General features: G+C 36.1%; 2 protein-coding genes and 1 non-coding gene across 3 annotated transcripts; 2 read left to right on the top strand and 1 right to left on the bottom strand.

The window, feature by feature from the left end:
* Positions 1-610: 610 nt before the first annotated feature.
* On the bottom strand, positions 611-1219 carry EV154DRAFT_565206 (uncharacterized protein; the record flags this gene model as incomplete). Its single annotated transcript, XM_051605886.1, has 2 exons — positions 611-945; positions 1186-1219. The coding sequence occupies 2 exons, from the start codon at positions 1217-1219 to the stop codon at positions 611-613; spliced, it is 369 nt and encodes a 122-aa protein (XP_051456063.1).
* Positions 1220-9317: 8098 nt separating this feature from the next.
* EV154DRAFT_t77 lies at positions 9318-9391 on the top strand. Its single transcript has one exon. It is a non-coding gene; the product is annotated as a tRNA-Ser (tRNA).
* Positions 9392-11121: 1730 nt separating this feature from the next.
* On the top strand, positions 11122-12613 carry EV154DRAFT_552915 (uncharacterized protein; the record flags this gene model as incomplete). The annotated part of the gene is made up of 5 exons (XM_051605086.1): positions 11122-11804; positions 11861-12078; positions 12129-12245; positions 12323-12499; positions 12560-12613. Coding segments are annotated over exons 1-5 (1212 nt in total), but the record flags the coding sequence as incomplete, so codon positions are not given.
* Between the last annotated feature and the right edge of the window lie 774 nt (positions 12614-13387).

The raw sequence follows: 13387 nt of genomic DNA on the forward strand, positions 1-13387 counted from the left end.
CGGGGTAATGTGTGATTCCTGATTAACTCTTATATTTATTATCCACTAATAATGTGATGTGACAATTAACTCTATTATTATATCTATGATATCCTCAACACATACTATGCTTTAAGACTTGAAAGCCATATCATGAATTATGGTTATCAAATCTACAACTGCAACAATAAATGGGCAGCTAATCTACTCATTCAAGACACAATGAAGGGGCAACGTCAAAGTGAAAAACGAAAGCTAAGGTCACTTTAAATACTGAAGTGAAACATTATAAATCTAACAAATTGACATAAAATAAGGTTGGAGTTCTCCCCGTTGTAGAGGATTCGGTAGAAGGACTTGAAACACCAACTACAGCTAGAAATACCAGACATATATAACATTCGATTTTTTATATAAATTTAAAAACTTTTTAGCTTTTCTTCCTACAGTGCATCTATTTTATAATGAACAATTTTAGAAAAAAACGGACATTTTTGTGAATTTCAAGTCCGATCCCTACAATTGTTTTCATTTTTTTTTGCTCATTTCATTTTAAAATGTTCATTTCACATGTTCTTATGTATTTTTTTAAGAAGTTCCTAATTCATTTCATGATTGTAGTGTAAACTTTTTATTGGTCTAACCGAAGCTTGCGATGTGATCTTGGCAGTTTAGAAAATTCTTTAACAATGGCGAAGACGTCTTTTGCATCTTTACCTTGGCTGTAAGCTTCGATATAACGGAAACTTTTGTTCCAGTTTCTTCTAATCAAAAGAGGTGGCTCTCCAGGAGGAGCAGCACTATCCAGAAACATGTTGATATTATTGTCGAAGGACTTGAAGTTGGAGTTGCAATTTTGTCTTGCAACTTTCTTAGCGGCCCTCCAAAATCGTTCGATCGGATTTGTTGGCTGGGATAACATAGCTGGGGGTAATACAAACCTTTGGATCCTAATTCTATTGGCCCCTGAGATTCATTTTAAAATTCAGTATCCAATAAATATGCGATCCAAAGGCTGTGATTAATTTTTATAGCCAATTAAATGGTAATCCAAAGGCTGTAATTAAATATTTGTAAAAAATGCTTCAACCAGGACAGGAAGTGGTTACGAACAGTTGGTGATATGAAATTATACGAATTGCAACATACAAAGATTGGTTTTTTTTCCAATGTACGACTTCAATAAATTTTTTTAATAGATATTACCTGCTGACATAAGCTGTAACAATAAACTGTTCATGCTTAACAACATTAGGAAAAAATGCATTAGGGGCTCTCCCTAATATGGATATGTTATATAAGAGTAATCCTGAAATGGCTCTATCATACGCTTTCTTTCTCTTTGTTAATTTATTTTTTTATGATCAATCAAAAAAAGAACAAGGGAAAACAGAAAGCTGTAATGCAAAGTATGCAAGCCTCTATTTCAAATTTTCTAAGTGACAGCAACTCGACTTCTGTCAACCCGGAGCACACTCAATATATTGAGAGTGACATTAACCAAATAACAGTAATACTTAATATTGGGTTTAAATGTATGCGTTACTGATATTGTATTTATATAGACTCAAAATTTGACAAGTTCAGCTATTGATGTTCCTGAAGCATCCATCCTTGTTGACGGCAATTTTTCGACGAGTGATTCTTTAGTTGATGAGGATAACTCCGACGAGGATGATGGTGATGATAACGACGCCGAAAGTGAACAATTTCAAGAAAATCTGAATCGAAACCGTGCCTTATTCCAGTATTTTGAAAAAGTTCAATCCGATTTATCAAAGGCTAAGTATCCTCCTCCTTATTCTTCGAAAACATTTTGGATTCGTCCCATGGATACGTATTTTGCTATGCAGCTTAAAAACCCTTTAAGTGAATTATACAAGCCAGACATATTCCTTTGGCAGCCTCACCATCTCCTGCAAAATGGCTATAAAGATCTGAAATGTATTTCGAAACACTGTTCTGGAAACGTTACGTCAAAAGGCTACTATAAGGATCCACATGCAAGGCGCGCAGTAGGTCTAACAAGGTAAATATGTTATTTCAGATAGGTTTAGACGTTTTTATTTATTTCCCTAGATGTTTTTATATTATGTCATACCGATATGCATGCTCTTCATGTAAAATAACCTTTAATGCTCATGATCCTAAATTGATGGCACAACTTTCAGTTGAGTTGCAAGAGGCTTTCCCTGGAATAATAACCCATAAAGGTGCGGTATCTCGTGAAGTCGCAGATCTTCTTAGACCTTGTGTGCAAAATTCAGTCGGGCCAAAGTGTTTTTCTAAAATCATTAGAGAGCTTCATATGCTCGAGCATGATAGACTGGAGTTGATCTACCTGACAAATGTATTGAAGAAGAAGAAAAAGGAAGCTGAAGGGGTTGGGGCCTTTTTCAAATCTGCTTCCATCAATTACGCACCCTTTTCGTCTTTTGACGATCAATTAGGATATGCTGGTTTTGTTCCAACGCCAGTATACTTTAGAACTCTTTACACAAGTATCATTGAAGAAGTAAGACCATTTATGGACAAGATGCTCATGTTGACTGGTGGAAAGATCATTCGTGGTGACCACTCTTTCAAAATTAGTAATGTCAGCATCACTCATCCATTATATATATTAACTATGACTGAAATTTTTAGTTAACCATATTGCCAAAATTGACAAATCCAGTGCCTTCACGGCACTCTATACAGTAGTCAATGAGTATGAAGAAATTCGGTTGATGTCATTGGTTCCATCCAAGTCCCACTCGTACTTGAAATGGTCATTTGAAAAAATGTATGATGCTTACAAGATGTACGGACACGAGCTCCCCACTGTTTTTTTCACTGACGATGTACGTGCTGATAGACGGTTTATTGAAAGCGTCATCCCATCTTTGACCGCAGGTGTTCAAGAGCAGAGATACGGAAATGAATCCAACGCCGCTTTGGAAATATACCCAGAGATGGATTTACCTGATTTTGTAAAGGTCAAATATATCACGCAATTTCACGAAATGGAACACGCCATTGCTGAGTTAAATGAACGAATTTCATTAGATCCTAGCAACACACCTGCTGTAGGATTTGATTGTGAATGGAGCTATAATGAGGAAACGAACACTTCCAACAACGGGATTGATACCATAAAAATTGCGTATGATGAAGAGGTTATCATTCTTCATGTCACCAATATCTGGAATACTCTACCTGTTTCTTTGGTAAACTTTTTAAAAAATAAAAATATTCTCAAGGTTGGAAAGCTAGTCTCTGGTGATTTGAACCGAATTAAACGTACATTCACTGGTGTGATTTGTGAGTCTCCAGTAGAACTTGGGACTTTTTGCAAAAGTCGAAATTTGATTGAGCATGGCAAACTCAGTCTGTCTGAAATTTCAGCAAAAGTATTGGGGTACAAGCTCAACAAAGATGAAAGGATTGGAGACTGGAGTGTATCTTGTTTGTCAGAAGTTCAAAAAAAGTATGCTGCTATAGATGCTTGGGCTTCTTTGAAAATTTACGAAAAGGCTGTAGCGTTACCGGAAGTTGGAACACGTCTCTCCTTTGGTAATATTGTTGTCCCTGGAACCTATGTGAGATTTAGACCGAAAGGTTCGAGTAGTTATGTTGCACTTGGTAGAGTAGACGAGCAAACCGCTGAAGACAGGGAAAAGTTTCAAATCACAACGGATTACTTAATTGCAAGTCGGGTCATTGTTACAATTTTACATGTATCAGCACCTGGATATATACAACGTGGCATCGCCAAGACACCTCGCAAAAGTCCAAATAATGGTAGGCCGTTGGGCTCGTATCTCCCGGTACCATTCAAGTTGCCAGTTTTGAAGGCTGATTTAGAGACTGATTCTGCGGAATTCGTCAATGGTTGCATAAATAGCACTAGATCGAATAGCAGCAATAATACTCAAGATGAAAGTGTGGCAGAAAATAAAGACGAAATTGGGGATTTACAAGAGACTGGAGAAGAGGATATTTCAGAAGTAATGAAAAACATGTTTGATGACTGTATTTCTGATGTTGATCGAGAAAATTTTGAATACGGTTACAAAAAAGTTATGCCAATCAACAACCTAAATTCCGCTCCCCACGACAATAGGGTGTTTAGCCGAGTTATAAAAGATGTTTTTCATCTTATGGATCTTATTAAAACACCATCCAATCACGGTTTGCGGGTTGAATTTTCTCGAAGATTTCGTGACACGCTATTGATTTTGGATGCTGAAGACAAAGCCGAAGTTGAAAAGGTCTTGAATGAAAAGCTTCATACAACCTGGGATGACAAGCTGAAATATGATTTTGAGTGGGTATGGAAACGAGTTAAGAGAAGAGTCCGTGAGCCTTCTTCTCTTTTCACGCAACTCAAAACGCTGTTCCTCACATTTGGTCCCTTAAAATGTTCTGTTACAGGAAGTTGTTTGTTTGACAAAGTTGCATGGAGCCAAGCAGCCAATATATTACACTCAGTGAATCTTGGTCACGTTTCCGACCCTCCTGATGTTGTTTTATACCTCAACATGGGTGTAGATAAACATGGCCTTACAAAGTATCATTGCTTGCGTGGAACAAATTCACTTGAAGGTGGCATACACAGACACATAATCAAGAAATTTGGTTCGTATGGTGCTGGTCCTGCTTTAACAGATAGTGCTCTCGCAGAATTCAGAATGAGACACAATTTGGACGTAAGTGTCAATTTGAAGGTTTTATGTTTTAATATGTACCTAATTATTTTATATATTGTGATAAATTTTAGGTGGGTACAGCCAACAGATACCTTCGAAATTACCGCTCTCATTATGATCCATGGCTGACACAAATAATTCACGAAAAGCGATTATTACTGGAGTTTCCAACCGACGCTAACCAGATTGCAATTGGGTTGAACTCAACTCAATATCAAGGATCTGACGAGAGTTTTGGTATATGTCCTCTGCCCACTGATGTTATGGAGAAACTATGTATAGAGAAATGTACGTTTATTGTGAAGCTCACTCGAAAAAACAAAAAATAACAATTTTATTTTAGGTTCCAATCCCAGTAAGACAGTCTATAATCCAGATCGTGATTCAACTATTCCTAGTATAGAGAATATCTACTTTCATACAGTAGGCTCAACATTACGTGTCAAATTTGCAAGATTCAAATATATTGCCTGTTTGCAGTAGGCCTTATATGCAGTCCTTCCAGTCATAACTAACGAGGAAAAACATATGTTTCACAAAATGCTCCTTGATCATCACTCACAGTCTAACTCTTTGCCTAATTTCAAAAGTATTGCTATAACTTGGAATACCTCCAACTTAAATGACAAGGAACTTTCAGTAAATGGAATGACAGTATTTTACAAGACGCCAGAGCATTTAAAACTGTATTACAGTCAATGGAAAAAATTTAGAGATGCTGCTGAATCCAGAAATAAATTTGAAACCTTGTTGAGCACCGTCAAGATTAGAATAGAACAAACAAATACTACTACAAACATACAGGTACAGGTCCCAGAGCGACCTTACATAATCCCTAATGCCTCTGTAACAAATCATCACAATTCCTCCTATCCTTTATCATCAGGATCTTCAGGTGCAGATGCAGTAAATTTAACGAGTATCCTACCCATCAATTCCCCAAATTCTTTAAACGTTGCATGCAATCAACCTCACCAATATATCTCTAATTTCGTATTTAATCCAATGATACCTCAAAAAAATGCTAATACAAATTATTTTCCAAATCAACAACAACAACAACAACAACAACAAGTTACCATATCTCCTCAATTTTTTTCTACCCCATATAATTACACATCTGTAAGCTCTCCTACTGTAAGAGAAGTTACCATCAATTAAACTATGTTATACTAATTCCACTATCTAATCTAGGAACAGCCATACCGGTCAATCCAGCCAGCACAAGTAACAACAGCCCAAAATGGTCCTCCCATAAAGCGTGCAAAGAGAGTAAGGATCTGTCAAATTTGTAAACGCGAGCAGTGTCCAGGAAATATGAACAGAACAAAATGTACAAATATTTAAGCCGATCTATATCAAACATGCAAATAATCTATCAACTTATGCTTCAAATTCATGCTTCTTACCTTACCTTATGCCTTCAACCTTATGCCTTCAACCTTATGCCTTCAACCTTATGCTTTAAACCTTATGCCTTCAATCTTATGCCTTCAACCTTTTCGTTATCTGTCGAATAAATATCATTCATGCACATATTATTAAATAGCATTGTTGCGGGGATATTAACTTTGATAGTAAATGTTATTGGATTCTTGAATTAAAATTGAAATGAACTTATAACTGTAACAAAAAATGCAAAAGTTTTAATATAAGGAGCAGATGTGTTTTATTATTTAATTTTACCTGTAACAAAAGATGCAAAAGTTTCAATATAAGGAGCAGATAAAAAGGCTCCTTATTGCATCTCTCGTTACGGCTTTTATACAAAATCAATGGTGTAACACCCAAAAAAAAATTAAACTCTGATCCCCGTGACAGCATATGTACTGTTTTTTCCCAGCAATAGATTAAAAAATAAATATTTTATTCATTAATGAACACTGGCAGCATTTTTTTTGCATTCTTCGTCTTTTTTTTTTTTTTTTTTTTGGCTGCCGCCAAAAAAAAATCTTTCCTCCCTCCCCCCAGGTATGTCACACAAGCCGATTTGTTTCGCAAAGGAATCTGGGGTACAGCTCAAAGATATGGCCTGCATTGCCAATCGCTTCTTCCAAAATTAATTTTTGCTTCTAAAAATCGGGTTTGCACAACACGTATGATCAGCAATAGCGACGTTATGGCAGTCCTAATTTGACCACTGTATAATCCTCGCTCTTGAAGGATTATTTTGAGACCCTTAAAATAAATCTTTTTTTTGTTGTTCTGGCATAAAAAATATCAAGAAGTTAAAAAAACTACTTACTAATTAGTATCCTTAAATAACTTACTGGATGCTTTTTTCTAATAAGCTTTACAATCTTTTGCCGTTGTGCTAAACGCACATACAATAAAATCATCGGTAATCCAAATTTGGAATTCTGACATATTGAATACAATGGAAGAGCCGATAGAAGATATTATCAGAAATTATTGAAGCAAACTGTCGGCGACAACGTACCCTTGAATTCATGTAGAATTCAACAGTCAAGATAAATTTATGGACTAGCAATTTAATAACAGTCCGCTTTCAAAAGAGTATAAATAGACCCCATTATTTCATAGTTAAAACTTCAGTCAAATAAAGTAACAAGGACTTATAATCGTACTTATTACACCATTGTTTTTTTTTATATACTTTATATTTTTTTATCAAATCAGAAGTAATTGATTTGTAACAGCCGTTTTAAAACAGCATTCAACTTTGAGTTATGGAATTTTTGAATTTTAACTAAATTTTTGTCCCTTTGGACATAAACATTTTGGATTTTGGTAACATCTTCACTTCCGGCAGACTTTCCGGTATATCCACCATTGCTTACTCGGACCTCATCTTTACCTAATTCATGGGTAATCATGTTCATTCTGTTAACGACCAAAGCATCCAAAGCAAAGGTCTTGTGCTGGCTATTTTGGTCGAACGAGAACACTGCAATTCTGTCTTTATGCAAGGAAGCAAAGATCACAAGAACGTCTTGCAACTATTCCAGAATGTGAGAGCTAGTCCAATAGGCAGTCCCAAACATTAAAAATAAAAATTCCGAATTTTTTTTTAAACAATCCCGTAATTTTTTCCCCAGTCAAAAATTTAGGAACGGACGATAAATTTCGGTCAAGAAAAACGACGGACGATAATTATCGGTGGAGAAAAATGACGGACGATAATTATCGTCCGTGGATTTTACGTCATAAATTATGACGAAATTGCCATAAAAAGTAATAAATAGTTTATTTTTCTTTACTTTACGTCATAAAAATGACATGCAAATGTCACCACTCATCTAATTATCATATATAAATCTCGTTTATCCTACATTTGACTTACCGTCTTTCTCTAAATTTTTTTTTCAAATTAAATCAACTAAAATGCCCGGTCAACGTAAACAAACTACTGATAGAACATCCAAGAAAACGTCTTCCAAACCAGCTTCTGTTGATGATAGCCAACGTGGATCCAACACTAGTCCTGCTCATGCCAAAGCGATGATTGGTTACTTCGAGGAAAACATCAAGCTTTTTAAAGCATACATCGGTGTACATGATAACGCTGCCCCTGGAGCTGCTACCATAGTCAAAAAGCGTGAAATCATTAAGGGTATGATGAGAAAATTGCTGGCTCACAAGGCTATACCCACCGATTGGACGCTGGATTAGCTTATGAAACGTGTTGCTCGTCTTTTTACCAAGTACCGTGAGAAATTCGAGAGTGATAATAGCGAATTAAGAAAAAGTGTGAAATTCAACAAAGTGAAATGACCAAACTGCAAAAATAAACTAAAGCTTTATTAAACAAATAAAAGGGGGTCTTTATATACACATTATTTCAGACATTGATCACAGATGGGCTGATGACGGTTGTGGGTAGATTTATCCAGATAATACTCGGATGTAATGATCCCATATAGAAAGACCATAATGAGATGTCAATAACAATAACAATAACATTCATTCTTAAACTGTGTATGTCTTGTAGCACAACATTCAGGGGAAAATGTAGTTCTTATTAAAGATAGCTGTGGCACCTCAACGTGGCTGATATAACCTTCATATGTTTTCATATCAATGTTATTATTTAAATGTATATCTTATACTTGTATGAAGGATGATATGAGATCAAGCCTGTACATAAAGTAAATGATCAGTATTTAATATAAAGTACCAATAAGAATTATATTTAGGATTATCAAATGGAAGATTTAAGAAGTGTAGATAGAGTCATATATTAAGTATATAGCCTCGATCACGACAGCCAGACAAAAGTGTCCATATGATTTTGAATTCCATGATATCAATAGTTTTCTCTGCCATGGCTAAAATATAAACAAATAAAGAAAACATGTCTTTAAACTTCAAAGGTTCTAGACTACTTCTAAAGTTTGACTATTTAATGATGCTCATTTAATTCTAAATCATCCTAATTTGAATAACCGGTATACATACGAACACTTTTGCCTGTCACTGTGTATATTGAACAATCATCAAATTGAGTAACATAAACTTGCTAATCATATTTTAAACAGAAACAATATCTTTTAAGTGATAACTTATTTTTTGATTCTATCTTAAAAAACGCTTCCGCCCAATCAGAAGACGTTCACATGATTATCACGTGTTAAAATCATTACGTAAAGATTCTCTGCACATTTGAGAGTTAAAGCAGTAGGACAGGGTGAGATAGCCCAACTGGTTAGGGCGCCGGTATACTAGTCATCCGGCAGCGGGTTCGAATCCCGCACTCACCATTATTTTTCGACAGGCGGCCCATGAAATTATATCACGTGATATTCTAAACCCAACCTTTACTATGTATTATATATAATCACAGCCGTAAGGGGTGACATACCTCAACTGGATAAAGATATGGTATACTAGCAATGATATAGCAGATGACCGCAATCAGTGTCGCAGGGAATCAAAACTATCCCCAATGATCAATAAATTGAAATTTAAAATTTATCGGGGTGGTGGAAATTGAGCGCAATTGTAAGTAAGGATACAGATGTATTTTACTAATGATGATTTTTCCTCAAAAAATTGAGGGCAATTATAATTAGAAGAAAAGGCAAAGAATCCTTATGTGATGATATGCTCTATTTCTGCTACATTAATTAAATCGATATCTTTGACCTGAATACCTACAAAATGCTTTAGGAGTCGATTACCTAATTTAGATAGTTAGTAGTATCATATAACAAAATTAAAAAGACTCAGTAGCTAAGGCTTATTGAGATATGGAAGTAAATTGTGCCTAACATGACGGTACTTCTATGTGTAACATATTTACAAAACAAGCAATTAAAGATAATAAGATACATATTGTGACAGTGATTACAACTTCCCAGATACACTAAAGATAGTCAGACAGCAAATGGTCTTTCTCTATAAATACCTGTTCATTTGGTTTCATAATAAAGACATCTTATAAACAGTCTTAAACTATTCATAAACCTCCTTATAATTTACTTATGTTAAAACACAACACCTTACTTATGCTCAACTCATCAGGTAGTTACATACAATTTATTATAAGTAAACTTACAATACTTGCTTTTTGTAACAAGCAAGATATATATTTAAGAAAATTAAAGTAAAAGAAAAGAACAGAGCATTATAAAAAATATCGGATTAAGAAAAATGGGATACTTGAAATTTATCGGCAGTATTGACAGAGAACGAAATCGAGAAATTGAATAAAAGATTAAGCAATGACAAAGTTTGGTCATATCTTATGTGATTCATCACAGGTTATTTAAAGACTAGACAGATTAAGGATAAACATTAAGTTAAAAAGCTGGTTTTTCTTGAAATATAAATTTGGTACAACATGTAACATGATTAAGACAACTGTATTTTTGGTTCGTGGGGATCCCCTTTCCCAAAAACTCCTACCCATTTGGGAGGAAACCCCTCGCGCCAGCCCTAAAATCCTGACTTGTGTAACTTTTGTGCCTGAAAATTGGCTTACACTGTGACTATTATATAACACTCCCATCATTTCAATAAAATAACGGGTTCGGCGTTACAAATCCCGTTTTCCTAACCGCGGATCTCGTCCATTTTTTGCCACATATCCTGGTTTACTAGGGTCGGACCTTATCCGTTTTTTAAAAAATTGGATTAGGTCCGACCCTAGTAAACCAGGGTATGTAAAAAAAATGGATGAGATCCGACCCTAATCCTACACTACACTACAGATATTAGGGATTTATAAGAACTCTACAGTATATGATATATCCACAACTTTCAACATATTATAACGAGTTTGTGAGACTAATTTCCACCTCACCCTTCCAGTGCAAAATAAAAAAAATCATTTTGACCTCCGAGCCCACCAAAATTTGACCCTCATATTTTTTTTTACAGCCAAAACCACTAAAACCACAAGAAAACCACAAAAAAATTGGTAAACCACAAAAAAAAAATTTAAAAAAAAAAATCTTAATTGCGAGTGACTTTTGATTTTGGTTTCTCTGCTGTTTCACTTTAATAAAATTAACTTATAAACTAAAATGGGCCTTAGCAAAAGTAAAAAAAGAAAAATAGAAGAAGCTAATATTCGGGAAAAATGGTTATGTGCCGCTATGGAGGAGAAGGAGCGTAGAGAAGAGGAATTAAGAAGATTTCGGCCCCTACGCATTCCTGTCCATAATAGAAGCTCCCTCAATGATATTGCACCCGAGATTGCTGCACCCGAGACTACTGCACCCGAGATTACCAGCGATGTCATTGCCACTACCACTGATGAAAATAACAATGATCCCGATTTCCCTGACGATTTCAATGTGGAGATGTTAGTTCCTGGGGCTGAAGATCATGATTGTGGAGATTATCAGGATGACGAGTGTGAGGTACGAATTCCTACAGAACATCAGCCGGTGGTACCTGTCATTGATTCCGAGATCGAATCCATCACCACCCAACCAGTTACCACCAAAACTGTCCCAAGAAAAAAGACAGCTTACAGACTTAAGCTGGAAAAATGTCAAATGCGTTGGCAAACTCTTATGAAGGCCTTGCCAGCATCTTACCTGTCTTACTTAGGTGAAAAAGGCAGCATGCCTGATATGATGGATGTCACTCCTGGCCCAAGAATGTCATGTGAGTGCTCTTCGGCCTACCTGGAAATTGTAGAAGTCGATTTATACTTCGTATCTGGTAAAGTAAAGTATTTATTTGCATTTCCTCTATATTTATCCAAAGTTTATTTAAAGGTGTGCAAAAGAAACAAAAGTTTCCATACTGCATCAGTTGTCAGTCATTGCCTGTTGCTTTGGTGAAATCAGGCATGTTCCTTCTTTCGCCCTTCAAACCGAAAGGGGCTCTGCATTTTAGTCTCTGCAATATGTTTATTGAACTGAGAAACATCTTCGCTGGTTCTGGTGAGAAGATTGCAGAGTTCTATGGTCGCTGGGCTGCAGGAACCGAGAAGGTATCATTTCGTAAATAATTATTAGCGTTTTATTAACTAAATCCATGTAGACCAACCTCTCGGGCGAATCATGCTCCAACGTCATCTTGATGTACAACAAGATGGTAGAGCTGTCTGAACAACTGGTGATGGAAGACGTTTCCACCTCATGTCCTGCTTGTCCTGAGGTTTGCAAAAAAAAAAAAAAAAAAAAAAAAAAAAAATCACTACGTATTATTAACCATTTGAATATTTTATACACCAGGTGAATTCTAATGATGTTAAGGACAAGCAGTTTATGATGATGGATGGTAACTTCCGTTTAAAATGCAGGAAATCGTGGGCTGATCACGATGATGTGCCAAAGATCACTGGTCTTGATGGATTCAAGAAATTTTGGATGGATCGAGATTTGATCAAAAAATACGATAAGTCTGAACAGGTAATTAATAGTTATGGGATATTGTGATATAATGCATTAAAGTACATTTTTTGTTTTAAGAATACCGCCACCACCACCACCAACACCACCACCAACAACAACAACAACAACAACAACAACAACAACAACAACAACAACAACAACAACAACAACAACAACAACAACAACAACAACAACAACAACAACAACAACAACAACAACAACAGCACCGACACCGACACCGACATCAGCACCGCCGATGGTATATCTACCAAAAAGACTGCTGTGGAAGAACCTCGTGTCTTCCAAGCCTTAATGCACCAAAATCGAACCTCGGCTATTTATCCTGTGCGTGGCGTCTTTGGTAGTGGTTGCGCGAGACATGATATTGTATTCGGACTTGCAGACATGCATTCCGGGGAAGGGTAACATTAAATATTTTAGAGGTTATGTATTTTTTTTTTCATGGATTAATAGTTTATATAGGTTCAAATACCCTTTGGCTTCCATAGCTTCTGTTGAGAACCAGCTTAATAGAAAGGTTCCGTTGCATATCATGTATGACATTGTATGTAAATTGGAGCCATCTATTAAGGTATGTTGCATTTATAATCACCAATTATTACTCTATTAATTTACAAGTTTTAGCTGAACTTCCCCAGGATTGCCGGTTCTGACCGTTTGGGTTTGTCTGTATTCCATGCCTACGCCCATGTAATGCACTGTCAGGCCAAGTACAACCCGAGGTATATCTCTAACTTTGGGTTAACTGACGGTGAGGGCATGGAAAGACTTTGGTCCTACCTAGCCAACTACATTACCATGACCAAGCCCATGTCGGTTGAGAACCGGCAGTATGTCCTATACATGGCTGTCAAGTACAGGAATACGGCCATCAGGCTCAATCTG

Source organism: Mucor mucedo, assembly GCF_025094135.1.
Source record: "Mucor mucedo strain NRRL 3635 chromosome Unknown EV154scaffold_67, whole genome shotgun sequence".
Lineage (NCBI taxonomy): Eukaryota > Fungi > Mucoromycota > Mucoromycetes > Mucorales > Mucoraceae > Mucor > Mucor mucedo.